This window comes from Chroicocephalus ridibundus, chromosome 22 (genome assembly GCF_963924245.1).
Source record: "Chroicocephalus ridibundus chromosome 22, bChrRid1.1, whole genome shotgun sequence".
In the NCBI taxonomy this organism is placed as follows: Eukaryota; Metazoa; Chordata; class Aves; order Charadriiformes; family Laridae; genus Chroicocephalus; species Chroicocephalus ridibundus.
The window spans coordinates 7,596,204-7,612,628 of record NC_086305.1 but is presented as its reverse complement, the minus strand read 5'-3'; the positions used below and the strand labels follow the sequence as shown (position 1 = coordinate 7,612,628).

The 16,425-nt window shown below is 60.5% G+C and overlaps 1 protein-coding gene across 4 annotated transcripts in view; it reads right to left on the bottom strand.

The window, feature by feature from the left end:
* Positions 1 to 715: 715 nt before the first annotated feature.
* Positions 716 to 16,425, bottom strand: part of CSNK1G2 (casein kinase 1 gamma 2) — a 47,076-nt gene continuing 31,366 nt past the window's right edge. For 3 of the 4 annotated variants that reach the window (XM_063357711.1, XM_063357710.1, XM_063357712.1), the window contains 11 exons: positions 9,762 to 9,802; positions 9,149 to 9,218; positions 8,574 to 8,722; positions 7,848 to 8,082; positions 7,541 to 7,626; positions 7,010 to 7,094; positions 6,755 to 6,903; positions 6,186 to 6,272; positions 4,329 to 4,433; positions 2,491 to 2,597; positions 716 to 1,941 (listed from right to left, as the gene is read on the bottom strand). In XM_063357711.1, the coding sequence (XP_063213781.1) occupies positions 1,887 to 1,941; positions 2,491 to 2,597; positions 4,329 to 4,433; positions 6,186 to 6,272; positions 6,755 to 6,903; positions 7,010 to 7,094; positions 7,541 to 7,626; positions 7,848 to 8,082; positions 8,574 to 8,722; positions 9,149 to 9,218; positions 9,762 to 9,802 (1,169 nt within the window). In that variant the 3' untranslated portion in view covers positions 716 to 1,886. The remainder of the gene's footprint in view (positions 1,942 to 2,490; positions 2,598 to 4,328; positions 4,434 to 6,185; positions 6,273 to 6,754; positions 6,904 to 7,009; positions 7,095 to 7,540; positions 7,627 to 7,847; positions 8,083 to 8,573; positions 8,723 to 9,148; positions 9,219 to 9,761; positions 9,803 to 16,425) is intronic. The other variant, XM_063357713.1, reaches the window with a different exon arrangement.

Genomic DNA, 16,425 nt, shown 5'->3' with positions numbered 1-16,425 from the left:
AAGGCGATTTTTTTTTTTTTTTTTAAACATTTTTTTGTTTTGTTTGCCTCGTTGGGGAAAACAGGGTCAAACGTTGCACATCACACAACCCCCCACCCCCCCCACCCTCCCCCCCAGCGGCTGCGGGACACGGGGGGGGCTGCCCTGCCCCCCCCCCCGCTGCAGCCCAGGAGAAGCCAAAGCCGGGGTCGATCCCGAATTTCGGAGGAGGAGGGGCTGCGGCACAGAGCTCTCCCCAGGTCCCCACGTGCCCCCACGGGTGCCAAGGCAGGGCATGGTGACATCCCCCCCCAACCCCCCCGGTTCAGGGCCTCCAGCCTTGCCCCACCAGAGACGGTCAGTTTGGACAAATGTTTCAAAGCAGCCACAGATGGTTCCGTTCCCCGCCCCCCCCCCCCCCCCCCCCCCCCAAAGCCTCAGCCCCTCTCTTGGGGCAGAACAACAGGGTTTTGGTAAAGATAAGTGTGCCCCCCCCCACCCCCAAATATGCCATGACCAATACACACAACAGCGCAGGGGTTCAGTCGTGGGGAAGCTGCAGTGCCCTGGGGGGGTGAGAAATGGGGGCAGTGGGGGGGGGTGGTGTCTGTGTTGGGGGGGGGGGGGTGGGGGGGGGTGGGGGGTGTGGGGTGTCTGTGTCTGTGTGTCCGTGTGTTTGTGTCTAAGTTGCAAAAACTCCAGTCGTCCCTGTCCCTCCCGCCCCGTTCCCCCCCCGCCTCCCGCATCAGGCCGGGCGCTGGCACAGCTGGGAGGACGCCACGCCAGCAGCGCCTGCAGCGCCGGACCACCCTGACACCCTTCGCCGCGCTCACTGCGCGCCTCCGCCACCCACAGTGCCACCCACCCCGGCCACCGCCCCCCGCCATGCCCGCGGCCACCCCGGGGGGGGCTCGGACACGCGGCAAATGGTCTGTAAAACCAAAGAGCCGACAGAAACGCTGCCCCTGCAAACACCTAAAGATGCGGCGGAAACACACGCAGCCCTCGGGCATCCCAGCGCCAGCGACGAGCCTGCTCTGCTTTCCCACCCTGCTCTGCCCCCGACGCGCACGGGTCTCAGCCAGACCGTCCTCAAGCCAGGACACCGCGTCCCCCAGCCCCTGGGAGTCACCGACCCGTTCCCGGCAGGACCAAATACGGCCTGTATTGCTAGCAAAAGTGCATCGGAAAAATGAACTGTAAACGCATCTCCTCCCTGGCTCCCCCCGCGCACGCCCCAGCACCGCTCACCGTACCGGAGGCCGCACCGCTCCGTCACTGAAGGCGTTAACGAAGGGGAAGGGGGGGGGCCAACGAGGGACGTGGAGCAGGGGAGCCTAAAGGAAGAGCAGAATTCAGTAACACTGAAGATGACGGTCAAAGACTGACAACTCAGCACTCTGCACTGAGACTCACTTTAAATTAACTTAAGAGACAAAGAAGCAACAGAAAAAAAAAAAAAAAAATTCCTCCTTAGCCCACTGCTCTCGAAATTGTCTTCTGCTTCTTCTGACAGCGATGGTTCAGAGTCTGTAGAGTTGATCCCCATTTTCAAACTAGGTATAGACTCAAAAGCAAGTGACGCTGTGGATTTGTTTCCTTTTTTTTCTTTTTTTTTTTTTTTTTTTCTTTTTTCTCTTTTTGACAGACGCAGGAACTTCAGCGAAGTTGGGCTTGGTTCGAGTAAACGGCCACGCGCCAGGCGGGTGGCGGAGGAAAGGACAAGCAGTTTGGGGAGGCCCCGCTCCCCGCCTGCGCGTGGGGCGCTGGGGGAGGCCGTCCGGCTCGGCCCCCCCCTGTCCCCGGCCAAACCGAGGGGCCGCCGCCGCCAGCTCCGCAGGTCAAGATCCAGCCGCGGCCGGAGGGAGAGGAGGCATCGCACTCGCTGCTCCACCCGGCCCGGCAGCTCACTTGCGACGCTTGGTGGTTTTCCTCTTCCTTCTCTTGAAGAAACAGCAGCACCTGGGGACGGAGGGGACGCCATCAGCGCCCGCTGGATGCGGACGGGGTCAGCACCCCCACGGTGAGGGCAGAGCCGGGGGGGACACACGGAAACCCCTCGGCATCTTGGTGAGCCCCATGCGGGCAGAACGTTGCAGGAATGTCCCCAGCACACGGCAGGGGCTGGACAGGAAGCACCACGATGGCCACAGTGAGTGACACTGACCAGGACAAGGGACACTGGCCACGGCACACAGCGCCGGCCACGGCAAACGCCAGGCAACAGAGCTGGGGTCAGGCAGGGGCTCCTGGTGAGGGAATAGCCCCGGATTTGTGCGTGGCCACCTGCGCTGGCTCTGGGCAGGACGCCTGAGCCCTGGGGCCGGGCAGGGGGAGGTGGGAAGGGGCTGGGGGTGGTGGTGGCCCTGGGAGGGTCCCAGGGAGAGCAGTCGTTGCTCTAGAGCCCAGCTGCTCCTCCCCAGAGGGGACGGGACAAGGCATCCCACGGCAGCTGCCGAAACCCTCATCTGTCCTGACCCAGCGCGAGGGACAGCGGGGCCGTGTCCTTACTTTGTATCGTCTGTCACCTCCACCTCGGTGGGGGCTGTGATGGGGGCGTTTGAATGTCCTGCCGTCGGGTCGTCTGTGTTCAGCTCTCCGTTGGTGGAGCTCATCACCTGGGGAGAGGCGAGCGTCAGCGCGGGGCAGCCCACGGGGCACGGGCCGGTCCTTGGCCTCGTCCCCCACCCACAGCAGCTGCATCCCGGAGAGGTGCAGACCCAGGAGGTGGCACAGACCCCCCCCCCGTGCCGGGAGCACCGAGGTCCCCACGCAGGGCAGCAGGACAAGGCCCTCGCCCAGACACAAGTGCTCGGCCTCGGCGCTGAGCTCTCCCGAGCAGCCCCATCGCACAGAGGGGTTTGATCCCCTCGGTGTCTCTGGGAGGATTCCGGCTCCCAGGAACCCCTGCACACGCCACCGGGAGAGGGGCTTAGTGGCAGCCAGCTCCAACGTGCCCAGGAGACACAAGCCCGCAAAGCTGTTAGCTCCGAGGAGACCCTGCCATGGCCGAGTGACAGCTCCTGCTCCCCGTCCCCAAACCCCAACGCCGCCGGGCCCTGTGGGACTCAGCCCAGCGCCCACCCTGCAGGCTCCCGCCGGCATCGAGGTGCCCCTGGGCTCCTGCCCGCTCATCCGGGCAGCGGGACCATTCGTGGTGCCAAGGATCCAAGTCACCAAAGCAAGGACGGGGTTGGCACAGGCAATGGGGAATTGCCTGAAGCCCTCTCCTGCGCCCACCGCCCCCAGGCACAGCCAGGAGCTCCCTGGGGATGCGCAGGCCAAAGGATCGCCTAGCTGCTCGTCCCTGGCGAGGAGGCTCGGCCTTACCCAGACTCGTGGTGGAGCTGCCATCCGACAGCCACAGTGCCCAGCCGGCAGAGCTACGTCAAGCTACAGCCCCCCGAAACAAGCCCAGAGACCCCTGTGCGTCACCAACACCCCCCTGCAGTACTGGGCGCAGGCAGAGGACGGGGGGGGGGTTTGCAGAGCAAGAGCAGGGAGCAGCCGCTGTGGCAGGGAGGGGACATGGCACAGGAGGAGCTGGGCAGAGCGTGAGGATGGTCTGCCCCAGCCCTGTGATGGCAGCTGGGACCAAGCCCAGGACCGAGCACTGGCAGAGCTTCACCGTGGAGCAGCAGGAACGAGCAGCAGCGGCGGGGATGGAAGCAGAGTCGGAGGAAGCAGCGCAGGTCCAGCCGGGGGCAGCCCACCATGGATGCCCTGCCATCCGCGTGGGCTGGACCCCACCAGCCCAAGGGGGCCAAGCGGCAGAGGGCAGAGGGCTGCGAGGGCAGCGAGCACGCGGCCGACAGCACGAGCGCAGGACTGAGCGGGGAGATGAGGGCGAGGAGTGCTCAGGGAAAGGGCTCGAAGTCGTCGCTCCAGTCAAACAAGGAGGCAGAGGGAAGTCCCCACGTGGGATAAGGCCGCGGTGTCCGGCTCTGCTGGGATGAGCGGCACTGGGGGGCAGAGCTCGGTGTCCAGATGGTTGCTCGTGCTGCTGCGTGGCACACAGCCAGCGCTTCATCCATCTCTAATCGCCCTCTGAGTCCCACTGGCAGCGCCAAGGGAGCCCGGCAGCCCCTGGGAAGCGGCGCCAGCCTCGTCTGCGAGCCCCGAGCGTCACGCACCATGGGGACAGGGCAGCACAGTCCACGTGCTGCAGCCTCGGCAAGACCTTGGGCATGCGCGGCCCCGATGCTGCCCTGTGGCAGCGGAGCGGGGCTCATCCCCTGGCATGGCTGGCAGACAAACGTTGGCTTGTGCCCGGCTGTACAGGCAGGTCGCGTGGCGCAGGTTGGCTCTGCTCCCTCCCGCCCCTGCCCTCGGCGCATGGTTGCATGTACCTGGACGGACCCCCCGAGCCTGCCGGCTGCCAGGTGAGCTCCCAAAGGCTCCTCGGCAGGCTGCCCACTGGCCTGAGGATCCCACAACTCCGTCCCCTCGGGCGGCTGCTCGCGACAGGCAGGAGGAACAGAATGAAAAGAAACAAAAGAAAAGAATAGAGGAAGAATGGGGAAGAGAAGGGAGAGGTGGAGGGAAGGGGCAGGGAGAAGAGTGGCAAAGGGAGTTGAGAAAATAAGACATGCAAAAGCAAAAACATGACCGGAGCAGCTCGAGTTTGTGATTGCAGAGGGCACTCGCGCAGCACCATCCTGGCAGCTCCCCAAGAGCCATCCCTGCGGTGACACCGTGGGTCTGCATCCTCCCTGCCACAGACACACACACACGCCCCAGCAATGGAGCTGGGCTCTCCCCCCGCACCGGGCACGTCCTCTCCGGGCGGCTGAGGACACACCGCCCTGCGGAGCACAGCCAGCCCCGCGCAGGGCCGGCGGCTGCGTTTCAGAGTGTGCTGGGACAGCAGTGCCGCTCGCTGCGCGGGGAGATGCAGTTGGGCCGAGGAGATGCCGCCGGCCGCTATCCTGCGAGCGCAATGTTCTGAGGCTGACGCAGATCTTTGCAGGGCGATTGAGTAAGCGAGCTGTGCTGCTCCTCAAGGGTACCAGGCTCCTCGGCTCTCCCAACAGCGGAGGAGCACCCGGCTGCCAAACCCTCGCCGCGGTGAGTGTGGCACAGCCCCTCCTCATCCCCGTGTTGGAAACTGCTCCCACGCTGTGGGAGTTTTTTGTGCTTTTCCCACTGCCCTCGAGAAGGGATGTCAAACATTTCTTGGAGGATGGAGGCCGAAAGCAGATTAAGATCTTCCCAGGAATGAACCAGAGACGCTTTGAAGATGTCACCCTCCCCCTAAGGAAGTGCTGCCCAGCGAGAGCCAGGGCTGTCCCAGGCTCCTCCTGCTCAGCCCACAGCAGCAAGGGGCTGGGCCGACACGTGGGTGAGGGAAGAGAGGGTGCTGCACCCTCAGCTCCAGCCCCTTTGCAGGTGCCCTGCTCCCTGTGGAGGTTCAAGGCAAGAGGATGAGGGTCTGTATGGGGACCGCTGGGGAAACGCGTGAGGTTTGCTCTTGACGGCAGCAGTCCCAAAGCCATGTTTCCTGCACCAGGGTAGGACAGATCACCTCACCGGAGAACTGCCGGGCAGCTCAGCTTCTTTCCCACAGAGACCCAGGCAGGGAGCTGCCTGCACAGCTCTGTCCGTCTCCCTTCCCTGCCCTGGGCTGCTCCCAGCTCAGCCCCATGTGCCCTACTGGTTCCCAGGGCAAAGCCAGCCCCTCTCTCCAGCACGGGGCCACACACTGCCCAAGCTGCCCCACAAATCCACCCCTGCGGCCCAGGCAACTCCCTCCCATGTCCCGTGTCCCCACCTTATTGATGAAAGTGGCACCGCGAACAGAGCAGCAACTTACTCCCTCGAGGATGCAGCACCCAAGACATTGTCCTTAGCACACGGTGGCTCAGCCCGTACCATGCCCACACCCACTGGCCAGTGCTAAACCCTGGAGCTTGCCAGCTGAAGCCCAGGCCTGGCTCTTCCCTGCCGTGCCACAGCCTCCCACGGCTGCTTCCTCCCGCTTCTGCCAGGCCACCTGGCTCCAGGGATGCCGCCCTGGTCCCCCTGCTAGCACGGGCTCAGACCTGCAGGGAGGACGCCCTCCCACAGACAGCACTGGGGAAAAAAGGATGCTCCAGTCCCTGCCACCATCCAGAGGCCCCACTGGGCTCCATGGGTCCGTGGAGCAGAAGCCCGAGCTGTGCACGACCGCGATGCCGTGCCCCGGCTGGGGCAGTGCCACCGCTCACCTGGTGTTTGGTGTGTGGCTGTGCTTTGTCTCCTCTGTTCGGGGGCTGCACCTGCACCTCACTGTGCATCGTGCCGATGGGCGTGGGCTGGGAACACAAGGACAACATCAGCCACGGCACAGCATCCCTCCTGCCACCCCACACTCCCTGATCCAACATCTGGCCAAATACGCAAAACACCCCAGAATCAGGGCCTGATCCCAGCCCTTTCCCCCACCCAGCAGCTTCGTGCGTGGCGTTTGTCTGCAGCGAGCACCCGGAGGGTACCAATGGCAGAAAGCGAGGTGGCAACTCGACTGCTGGGTTCCCCTTAGCTCCAGCAGCTTCAAATTTCTGTGTCACAGCTTTAACTCATTGGCACAACAGCCCCAGCTTGGAACTGGCTCTCAGTGTCTGGTGAGGACTGGTGGAGCTGATCTCTTGGGCATGGATGTGCGCTGCAGGGATGACTGCCGACCTGCATCCTCCCTGGCTGCTGCCGCAGACCACGCTGACTCCCCCACCGCGCTGCCCACTGCTCCCTGGGCACCGTCTGCCACTTCGCCTGTCCCCGCTCCCTCGCCACTCACCAAGGGTTTTCCTGCCCAGTCGTATTCATAGTCGAACACGTAACCGTTCCTCTCGAACAAGTCTGTGAAGAGCTTCCGCAGGTAGTCGTAGTCTGGCTTCTCAAAGAAATCCAGCCGCCGCACATAGCGCAAGTATGTGGCCATCTCCTCTGTGGGGACACAGGGGGCTCAGTTGGGGCAGGGGGACAAGGTGCCAGGCCAGCAGGCTCTGGGGCCAGGCGCGGGCCAGGGACAGGCCATGCAGAGTGCCCTCACCTGGGAAGTTCTCACAGAGCACCTCCACTGGAGTGGCTCTTTTGGTGTCGCCGATCTTCTGATACCGCTCCTTTAGCGTGTCAGCCTGGCAGAGACAAGCAGCAGGTCAGCATGAGGGCCAGGCATGTCCCTGGGAGGGGGAAGGCACTGGGTGCCACCAGACTATGAACGGTTTCTTGGTCCCCCTTTTCCAGGTATAAGGGAGAGCTCATTGCCAGGGAATCCCCTTACCCAGGGCAGGTCTGGAGGACAAATGCCAGGCAGTACAGTTCCAGGACACCCACCACGAGAGCAGCTGGGATACCCGCAAAGTGGGAGGGACACAGAGAGGGGGACACTTACAGCCGCTCAGCACAGCGAGGGCCTGGCACAGAACTCAGAGCAACAGCCCCTGTATCTGGTGGGCTGCCAACCCTCCAACACCCCGGAGGCCAAAACTTTCCCCTACCCAAACCCTGATGCTGCCCATGCCAGGGCAGAGCCAGACTCACGGGGCAGCTGTGCCCAGGGACAGTGGGAGCTGGCGGTTACCTTGAGGCCTTGCCAAGGGAGGCTCCCGCGGAGGAAGTACATAAACATGTGCCCTAATGCTTCCAGGTCATCCCTGCGGCTTTGTTCTGTGTGGAAAAAAAAAAGATATGGGCATGTTTCCACTACAGCTACCTTCTCTGTCCCTGCCAGACCCTGCAGCACCCCAAGTCCCCTGGACAACATCACGGGCTGAAGAGCAGTAGAGGCAGTTTGTCTCCAGTCCCACCTCTGGCACGGGGGAGCTCGCACTCTGCAGTCCCCTTCCCTTTCCCTTTCAGCCAAGAGGCAGGGCACAGTGTGCACACACCTTTCCCGAGGTGGGTGTTGATGCTCATGTAGCGTGCTGTCCCTGTCAGGCTCTTGTGCTCTCGGTAGGGGATGTGTTTTTTGGTCTCGGGGTCAATATACTCTTTGGCCAGGCCAAAATCAATGATGTGGATGGTGTGCTGCCGCTTGCTGCCCGGCCGCCCCACCAGGAAGTTCTCTGGCTTGACGTCTCTGTAGATCAGGCTTTTGGTGTGGACGTACTCCATCCGTGTGATCTGGGGGCAGAAGGAGACATCAGCACCATGGCAGAGATGCACCATGCATCCTGCATGCATCCCTGCACCCTCCTGCCCTGGGCCCAGCTCTGCTCTGATTGCCTTGTCCCCAGCCAGCAACCCTGCTCCTCTCAGCCCGTACCTGGGTTGAAAGGACGGGGACCCGTCACCCTGGGTTGAAAGGATGGGGACAACAAGTCCTCCAGCCCTGGAAGACACCCTCGGTCTGGCCGCATCTCGTCACAGCGAGAGATGCTTGGTTGTGCTCAGAGAGGGGCTGTGTGAGGGTGAGGGAGAGTCCTCCTACATCAGGGAGAGGGAGATGTATGGAGGGAGGCGGACGGACTGGGATTTGCCAGCAGCATCCCCTGCAGACTGCCGGGCACATCCCTTCTTCCCCTCTCCTTCCCTGCGGATCCCCACAACAGCCAGATCACCGTGCCGGGATGAGCCACGCAGAGCTGCAGGCAAAGCCGAGGTGCTGCGCTCACCAGCTGGATCGCGATCATCAGGACGGTCTTGAGCGTGAAGGTCCGATCACACAGATCAAAGAGATCTTCTAGGCTGGGTCCCAGCAGCTCCAACACCATGGCGTTGTACTTCCCGCAGGGGCCAAAGTAGTAAACCTGAGGAATTCCTTCTGCAAGAAACGGAGCAGGGGCTGTCAGGGCTTCCCACAGGGCTGAACAGCACACAGCCATGCTGCCATGGTCATGCCATTGCTGGAGCCAGGATGGGGGGCTGCAGATGGGGGGGATGTCTCTGCACTGCCCTCCCTCCGCGCCGCAGCCAGCCTGGCTCTGCTGTTGGCAGGAGGGAGAACGAGGGAGCTCCATCTGCATCCCTGACTGCTGTGGGGGCGGTGGGGGGAAAGAACTAAATAAAAAGGGATTAAAGATTAGACGTGGCTCCGTGTTAAAATCAGCTTCTCCCAGCCAAGCAGATGGGCAGGAGTCCCTTGTGCCGGGAAGCAAATTTGCGGCGTCACATTTATAGGAAGCCTCCCTTTCCCAGCCCTGTTGCCTGGGCGGGCAGCTCCCTGCGGCAGCTCAGCCCAGCCCCATACCTGCATTGCCGAGCTGTTTGTAGAACCGATACTCCAGGTGCAGCTGGGGGGCCCGGGATTTTATGGGTTCCTTGGAGGAGAGAAGGAGAACGGTTAAGGCTGTTGTAGAGAGCAGGATGTTAAGGAGGTCTGGGTGTCAGACACCTCCTTCACATGCTGGCAGCAGCTGGACTGAGAGCAGTTGGAGTTGACAAAAACTAGTATAAAATGGAGATGAAGCCTCAGGGGACAATGAGAGAAAACCAGCCCATAAGGGAGCCAGATCCACCCCCTCCAGAGAGATCGGGGCGCTGAGGTAGACATTAATGGGAGCAGGTATCAGTGGGGACCACTCTCGCCTGGAGGTCTCTCTGCCTCCGGCACCGTCTGAGCTCAGCACAGGCCGCAGAGAGGTCCTGGAGAAGCAAAGACCCAGCTCTTCTCTCCCCAGGCCCAGATCACCCCACCTGCAGTGACGTGTGTTTCTTTGCCTGCCCTCAATTCCTAGCAGCGAGCACAGCCCCCCACGCAGCCACCCATCCATTACCTACCGCAACCCACTCTAACAGAAGGGCAAACAATCTCCTTCCCAGGTGGCCTGAACAATCACCACCCTGAGCACGGAGGGACTCACCAATTTGATAGCTACGTATTCGTTCGTGTAGAGGTTCTTTCCTGCAGGGAGAGACACGAAAAAGGCAATTGAAAGCAAGTGAGCCTTTGCATTAACCCCACGTCGCACCCGCCACAGTCCCCTGAGGGCTCCTGGGCTGCAGAACATCCCGAACAGGTTCGGTGGCTCCCACAACACATAAACAGTCCTCGAGGCATGAGCAGGAGCAGGAACCCACTGTGGGGAGTTACAACATGCCTGTTAATTACCCCAAGATGGGGTACGTGGATTCCTCTGGGATGGGCAGGCTGCTGGGGGGCTGGAGCCAAGTCTGCTGGGAGGGGGCAGCATCCCAGTCCGGGCCTGCAGGGATGGGACTGGCCAAGGCAGGAACAAGGCTGGGACTTGCTGCTTCTCCCAGCCACATCCCTGCATGGAGAGGCGCCACACTGCTCTGGGAGGGCTGCCCAGAGTTGGGGGATGCTGCTTTGTGGGCAGTGGGACGCTGCTTTGTGGGCAGTGGGACCACGAAGAGGGTGGCAGGGAGGAAAGGCCCCCAGGAGCACTGGGGCAGCTTGAGGCATTGAAGACACCGCAGGTAGGTGGAAATCCCTTCCCCAGGGCTGGGGTCACTCCTGGGGTTGGCACACACGTGTGTGTGTGCACATGCGTGAGGCTCAACCTCATCCTTCAGGATGCTCCCACCCACCCGAGGGTGCAGGGGAAGCCAGGAGCAGACCCAAGCACGGCCCAGACCGAACGAGGAGGAGCTGAAGGCCCCGATGTGCCGTGGGGAGGGCCAGACAACTGTCCCCAAGTGCCCAGGAGAGATGAAAGGGCAGCTGTGCCACCCCAAACCCCTGCAAACGACTTCCTAGAGTTATGGGAGTTTTCACACTACAGAAAGGCGTACAGAACTAACGGTGTCTGCGCATCTCCCTCCTCACCCCAGAGAGCCAGGAGGGCAGGAGGAAGGTGTTACACCTGGGAAGTGTCAGTACAACCTCCGCCCCAGGTCCATAAAGGCAAAGATTAAAGAGGTTTGCAGAAATATCTGAGCGCCCTTCTGCCAGAGCCCCCAGGACACCGAGGAGAGGGGAGTTACCCGCAGCAGGTTCCCCCCCATGGCAAGCAGAGCCAGCAGACGCGCAACCCCACTGCCTGGCATGTGCGTATCTGATGGAGCTGCATTTGTCTTCTCGGATTTTCTCCAAGCAATTTGCTCAGGGAACAAGCTCCTCCTGGCATAAGATTTCATCTGCTCCAACGGCTGCGCTCCACCTGAAGCAGCAATAAATCCTCGCCGGGTGACATCAGAGCCAGCTGCTGAGTGCCAGAGTCGGCAGCAGGATTACGGGAAGAGGGATGAATGGGAGATATTAATGGAGCGGCTCCTCGGACGAACAGGCTCTGCAGCCAAGGAGGGGTTCAATCCTGCTGCCTCGCTGACCCTCTCCCATCCCAAGGGACCTCTGCCAAGCCAATTTGTCTCCTGCCTCTGCAAAACCAAATGCCTTCAGAGCAATTAGGAAGTAGGTGATTAGGGAGGGAAAAACGTCTGGCTAACACAAGCATATACCAGACCCAGGGTTTCTGGCCCATCATGGACCCACATTTCCTGGGGAGGAGGTGGGACATCCCCCAGAGCCATCCATGGCTCCAGAGAGGAAACTCTCAGTTCATTGGGAACTTGACTGGGTCAGTGAAGAACTGAAATCCTGATGGACCCCAGTGCAGCCCCCTTGCCCCTGCCATGAGCACAGTCACCTCTCAATGACTTAATGGGGAGAGAAGGCAGCAAGCCGGCAGGGAGGAGATGCACATGCAGGCAGCTTATCTTCCATGCACCGGGACCTCTGTGTTTTTCAAACAATCGCAAGGGAGAGCAAAACAGCCCCACACATCGGCTGGGATGTAGGGGCAGGCAGAGCCCAGGCAGGCAGGCAGGCATGGCCCTGCCTGTGACAACGGCACAGCGTCCCCACATGCTCCCCAGCTACGGTGGCCTCCAGCCTTGGGGCCATACAGTTCAGTCCAAAAGAAAAAATCACTGCTGCCTTCAGTGCAGTAACATGCAACCAGAAAACTCACAGGTGGATTTTTCCTGAGGTTAGGCTGGGTCTGAAGAGGGAAAAAAAATAACACGGCAGGATGCCTGCCACCGTGCCAGAGGTGCACTGCAAAACTGGCCCAGCGCAGCAAGGAGGGAGAAGGGAAGGAGGCAGGAGCATCCCCAGCAGGGCTGTGCTTGGAGAGGTCCACCCCTGTCCCTGTTACGTGGCATCTGTCCTGTTCCCACCGCGCTAGTGACCCTGTGGCTCGCCGGTACAGAATGCGATCAGGAAAAACACTCTGGGAGCTGGCAGTCCTCTCCCAGCCCAACAAATGGGTCCAAATCATTTGATACCCCCATGGTTCATTCCTTCCTGTGACACTTGGAGGGCTTGGACAAAGCTGCTGGAGAAGATGGGGGAGCAGAGAGAGCACGGACCACTGCTGCTGTCTAACCACCACCATTCTCTTCCCCTTCCCCGATAAATAAAAAGGTGTGAAGAGCACAACCGGCCTATCATGAGGGAAAAAAAAGCAACAGGGATGAAAAAGCAAAAGAGCAAGGAGGCAGGGCTGCAGGGTCCTTCCCCCAGCAGGGCCTGGCCCATGGCAGGGAATTCCTCGCTCCAGCTCCCGGAGCAGGTCCTGCAGCCGCCCCCACGCTGCCCGCTCTGCCGAGCGCTCACTAACAATGATAACCTTAACGCCTGAAACGTGTTGGAGTCCACAGACTGCCCCAGCGGGGGACCCAAGCAGGCAGCACTGCAGGCAGGATTCACAGAAAAAAAGGTGCTTTTGAAAGAGGAAAAAAAGAGAAAAGTGGCAAGACGAGCAGCAGAAAGCAAATATTTGCGCTTGCAGAGAGGCCTTTGCCCAGCTCAGTGCTGGCGGCGCCTCCGAATCCAGCTGCCAGCACCTGCAAGACACAGCGTGTCCGATCAGAGCCAAGCCAAAGCCACCCATCGGAGGAGGCGGCCAGATCCGGGCTCTGTATCCCATTTAAAAGTCAGACATGGCTTTCTCTTAACCCTGTGCTAACACCCAAATCATCCCCCTCCCAGAGGCGGATCTGGCAGCACGGGGATCCAGCACCTGCTCCTGCACATCACGGCGGCCTGAGGAGGAGCCAGGCTCTGCGCCAGGTTCCCAACTGGGTCCCCATCCAGTGCCGGCCCCTCCACCTGGCACTGCCACTCGGTTGTGGCACGGCACGGGGCACAGCACCACACTGATGGCACTGGGAGCCTCTGCATGCTACGGCCCGGCCTGCAGCAGGAGCAGGGAGTTGTGCCTGGGCACTAGGACTGGCAGTTTGGCTTCTCTGGTCCCCAGGGGATGCAGTTGAGGAGCGCGGGGGAAGGCGTCAGCTCGGTGCAAAGGCATCCAGGCACCAGCCCAGCACTGCAAGCACTGCAGCCGCGGCGAGACAAGCTGCATCAGCCCAAGCAATGACAGTTCCTTGGAGCAGTGGGTTTTAAGTTATTTTAGAGTTTGACCTTCCTCTAGAGGAGGTTCTGAAAGACCAAGAGGAAAAACAACCACGAGCTATGAGCAAGGGAGACAAGAGGAGCAGTCAGAGCGTGGGCTCTTTTCTCCCACAGCCTCTTCCCAAAACACCCAAGAGCCGCCTCTGGCACAGGGTGGGTCTGTGGCTCCAACCAGCCAGCATGGCTGAGCCCTTCGCCATACGTACACATGTGTGGAGGTCTCCATGGAGCCGAAGACAGAAGGGTGTCACATGCAGCGTGCTGACCCCAGCCCGCGTTTTCTGAAGGTACCTTTTGTGGACCCCGACAAGTTACCATCTGTGAGTAGCCAGGAAGATGCAGGCCAGGGGCAAGAGACACAGCTCAGGAGAGCTTGGGAACGTCCCCAGCGCTCACACGTGACCATTCAGCTGGGACATGGCCCCAGCCCAGCTGTAGTAGTGACCTGCTGTTACTCATACACCCACAAGGACCCACCCCCCTTATTTTCCTCCCTCCAAAACACTGGTTTTACTTTTTAAAAACAAGTTAATTTCCAGCCTTTAACTTCGAAGGAAAACAGCTGCCATGTTTCCAAGCTGCCATTAGAAATGAATGCACCAGGCTCGGGGAGAGGGGTGAGCATGGGAAAGTTGCAGAAAGCACATTTACAGAAGCTCATTGTAGGAAGAACAGAAGCAGAAACCTTCGCCGGGTCCCTCTCCCTCCCCACATCCCACTCCCGGCCTGAGGCTGCCCCAGGGCAGCTCCATGGCACAGCCTCGGGCCAGGCTCAGGAGAGGGCCATCAGGGAAACCCCTGCCCGGGCAAGACAAACAGCAGCTCCTGGTTGCAAAGTACGGCTCCGAGGCAGCCCAGCATCAGGCAGAGCTCAGGGAAGGGGAGCTTGCATATCACCCAACTGCTCTGGACTCAATTTTGACCTTTCTGGTGAACGTCTCGGTTTTCCTCCTCTCCTCTCCCCTATCCCACCCCACCCCAAAGCACCACCAACTGCCAAGAGGCATCTGCTCCAACAAAGCCTCCCTGCGAGCAGTATTTGCTGGCCTCGCTCCAGGGGGTGCAGGGAGCTGGCAGAGGCAGTGGCCATAGCCTGATGCCAGGGCACACAAGCCACCAGCCACGCTCCAGCCACCCCTCCTGCCTTGTGTTTCAGAGGGCAGCATTCACCCCCGGCATGGAACAGGGCTGGCTGCAGGCAGCAGAGGTGTAGGGGGGCTGCTCAACCAGGGCAGGGGGGAGCTGGGGGGCTGTAGGCAGCGGGTGCTGCCCTGGGATGCCTTTGGAAAACCCCAGGAGGAGCTGGGCTGGCACTTGCCCACGGCTGCAAGCTGGCAGGGGGAAGAATGAGCACGTCAGATGTGCTGGCCAGGGCACAGCGTCCTGCTCAGCCCAGGGTGAAGCGGCAGGATGGGGTGCCCAGTTGTGCTCATACAGCGAGGAACCGGCCAGCAGCGCTGCCTGACTGGGACGGGGACTGGCACTACGTTTGTGTACGGCCTGGGATGCCAAGACCAGCATGAACGGGGAGGGGCTGGATCCAAGCATGGCTCTAGCAGCCAGGAACTCCAGCCCAAGTCATTCCCCTTCTGGCTTCCCACAAACGCCTTACGCCAATTTTTTTTTTTTTTCAGTTTTATTTTTAAACAAATCACTTTTGAGTTTGGATGCCTCCGTAGCTGGGAAGACACCTGTCCCCACCTGGGGCAGCTGAGCTGAGGCACCCGCAAGGACAGAACGGGACCTGCCTCGGCGCAGTGGTGAAACTGGGCAAAGCGTTACCTGTTCCAGGAAGACAACTTCATCTTCCTCCATCCCCCAGCGCTGGGAGCTGGAGGAGTCACCTCCCAGCACGCTCTTGCAAGATCTCCTGGGTTTTTTCACTAAAGGAAAAAGTCCAAAGAAGATTCGGGAGCTTTTAAACACTGAGCTACACTTTGGCCTCTGCAACCAGCCTGCCTCGAGGACTGAAAAATCCATTCCCAGGGGAAAACTGAGTGTCCACAGCAAGCACCGGGAAACATCCCTACTCATGCCACCACTTCACAGCACGATCCCTCTGGTCCTTTGCCATTTGTCTGCAGCTGGAGGAATCCCTATTTTCAGTGAAATCCTGAAAGCATTCCTGAGCCCTGACGCAGCTCAGAGGCACACCTAAGGAAGAGATGCGATTTGAGGAGAAAAGCCACATAGCTGTGGCTTCCACTGCTGTGAGATCTTGTGCTCAGGCCATTAGCACGTTACAGCCGGGCACTACAGGGTGTGCCGGGGCGGCAAAACTGCACAAAGGGACCAGAAGCTTCTCTTGCTGGTGGCAAGGACAAATTCTCGCAGCGAGAATCGACCGTTGCAGAGCCCAGAGCAAGAGCTCTCTGCTTGTCCCTTCGACCATGAGCAAACTGAGCCCGACTGTTCCCTGCAGAGGCTCTGCTCTGAGCAGCTCAGACTGCCTGTTTCACAGGTGCTCCTTGGATCCACGCGAGACTCGTGTCCACCTTGATGCTGTCCCTAAAACGTGAGGGGAAGGCCGTGGCAGGGGATCATGCCATCCCTCAGCGCTGAGCACAGCAGGCAAAGCGACAGCCATGGCCCTGATTGTTTCAGACTCCTGCTTAGAGCAGGATTTTGGAAGATCTCCCCCAGAAACACATCCCCATTGTAAGATGTTCACTGACAAACAGGGAAAAGGAAGTGGAAGGACACAGGTAGGCGCTGCACAGCTTGGAGCCCTCCGTCCACCCGCTCCCAGACAGCCCTGCAGGGAGGCACTGGCAGCATCCCCAGGGGCTGTCCAGATCCATCTGGGTAGTGAAAGCAGCATTTGGCGCGGCAAAGTCCCTAAATACCTCTCCTTCCACAACACCTGGGTCTGGAGGAAGGAACAGAGCTCTTCACAACACTGGGAGAGACAGACCCTCCGCTGCTGAACGCGGGAACCACTTGGCTGGATTTTAAATAGAGCATTTTTCCCAAGCTCTGCAATTAAGTGGCGATCCCACTGGCGAGTTCAGGAACAGGACGGTTTAGCCTGGCACCAGCCAGTCTGTCATGCTGGGAAGAGCTAACATTAACTCCCCACAGACAGAGGCGGCACAGCGAGGTGGGTAAACTCACCCCACCCTCCACGCGGGTGCCTGAGCCGGGGC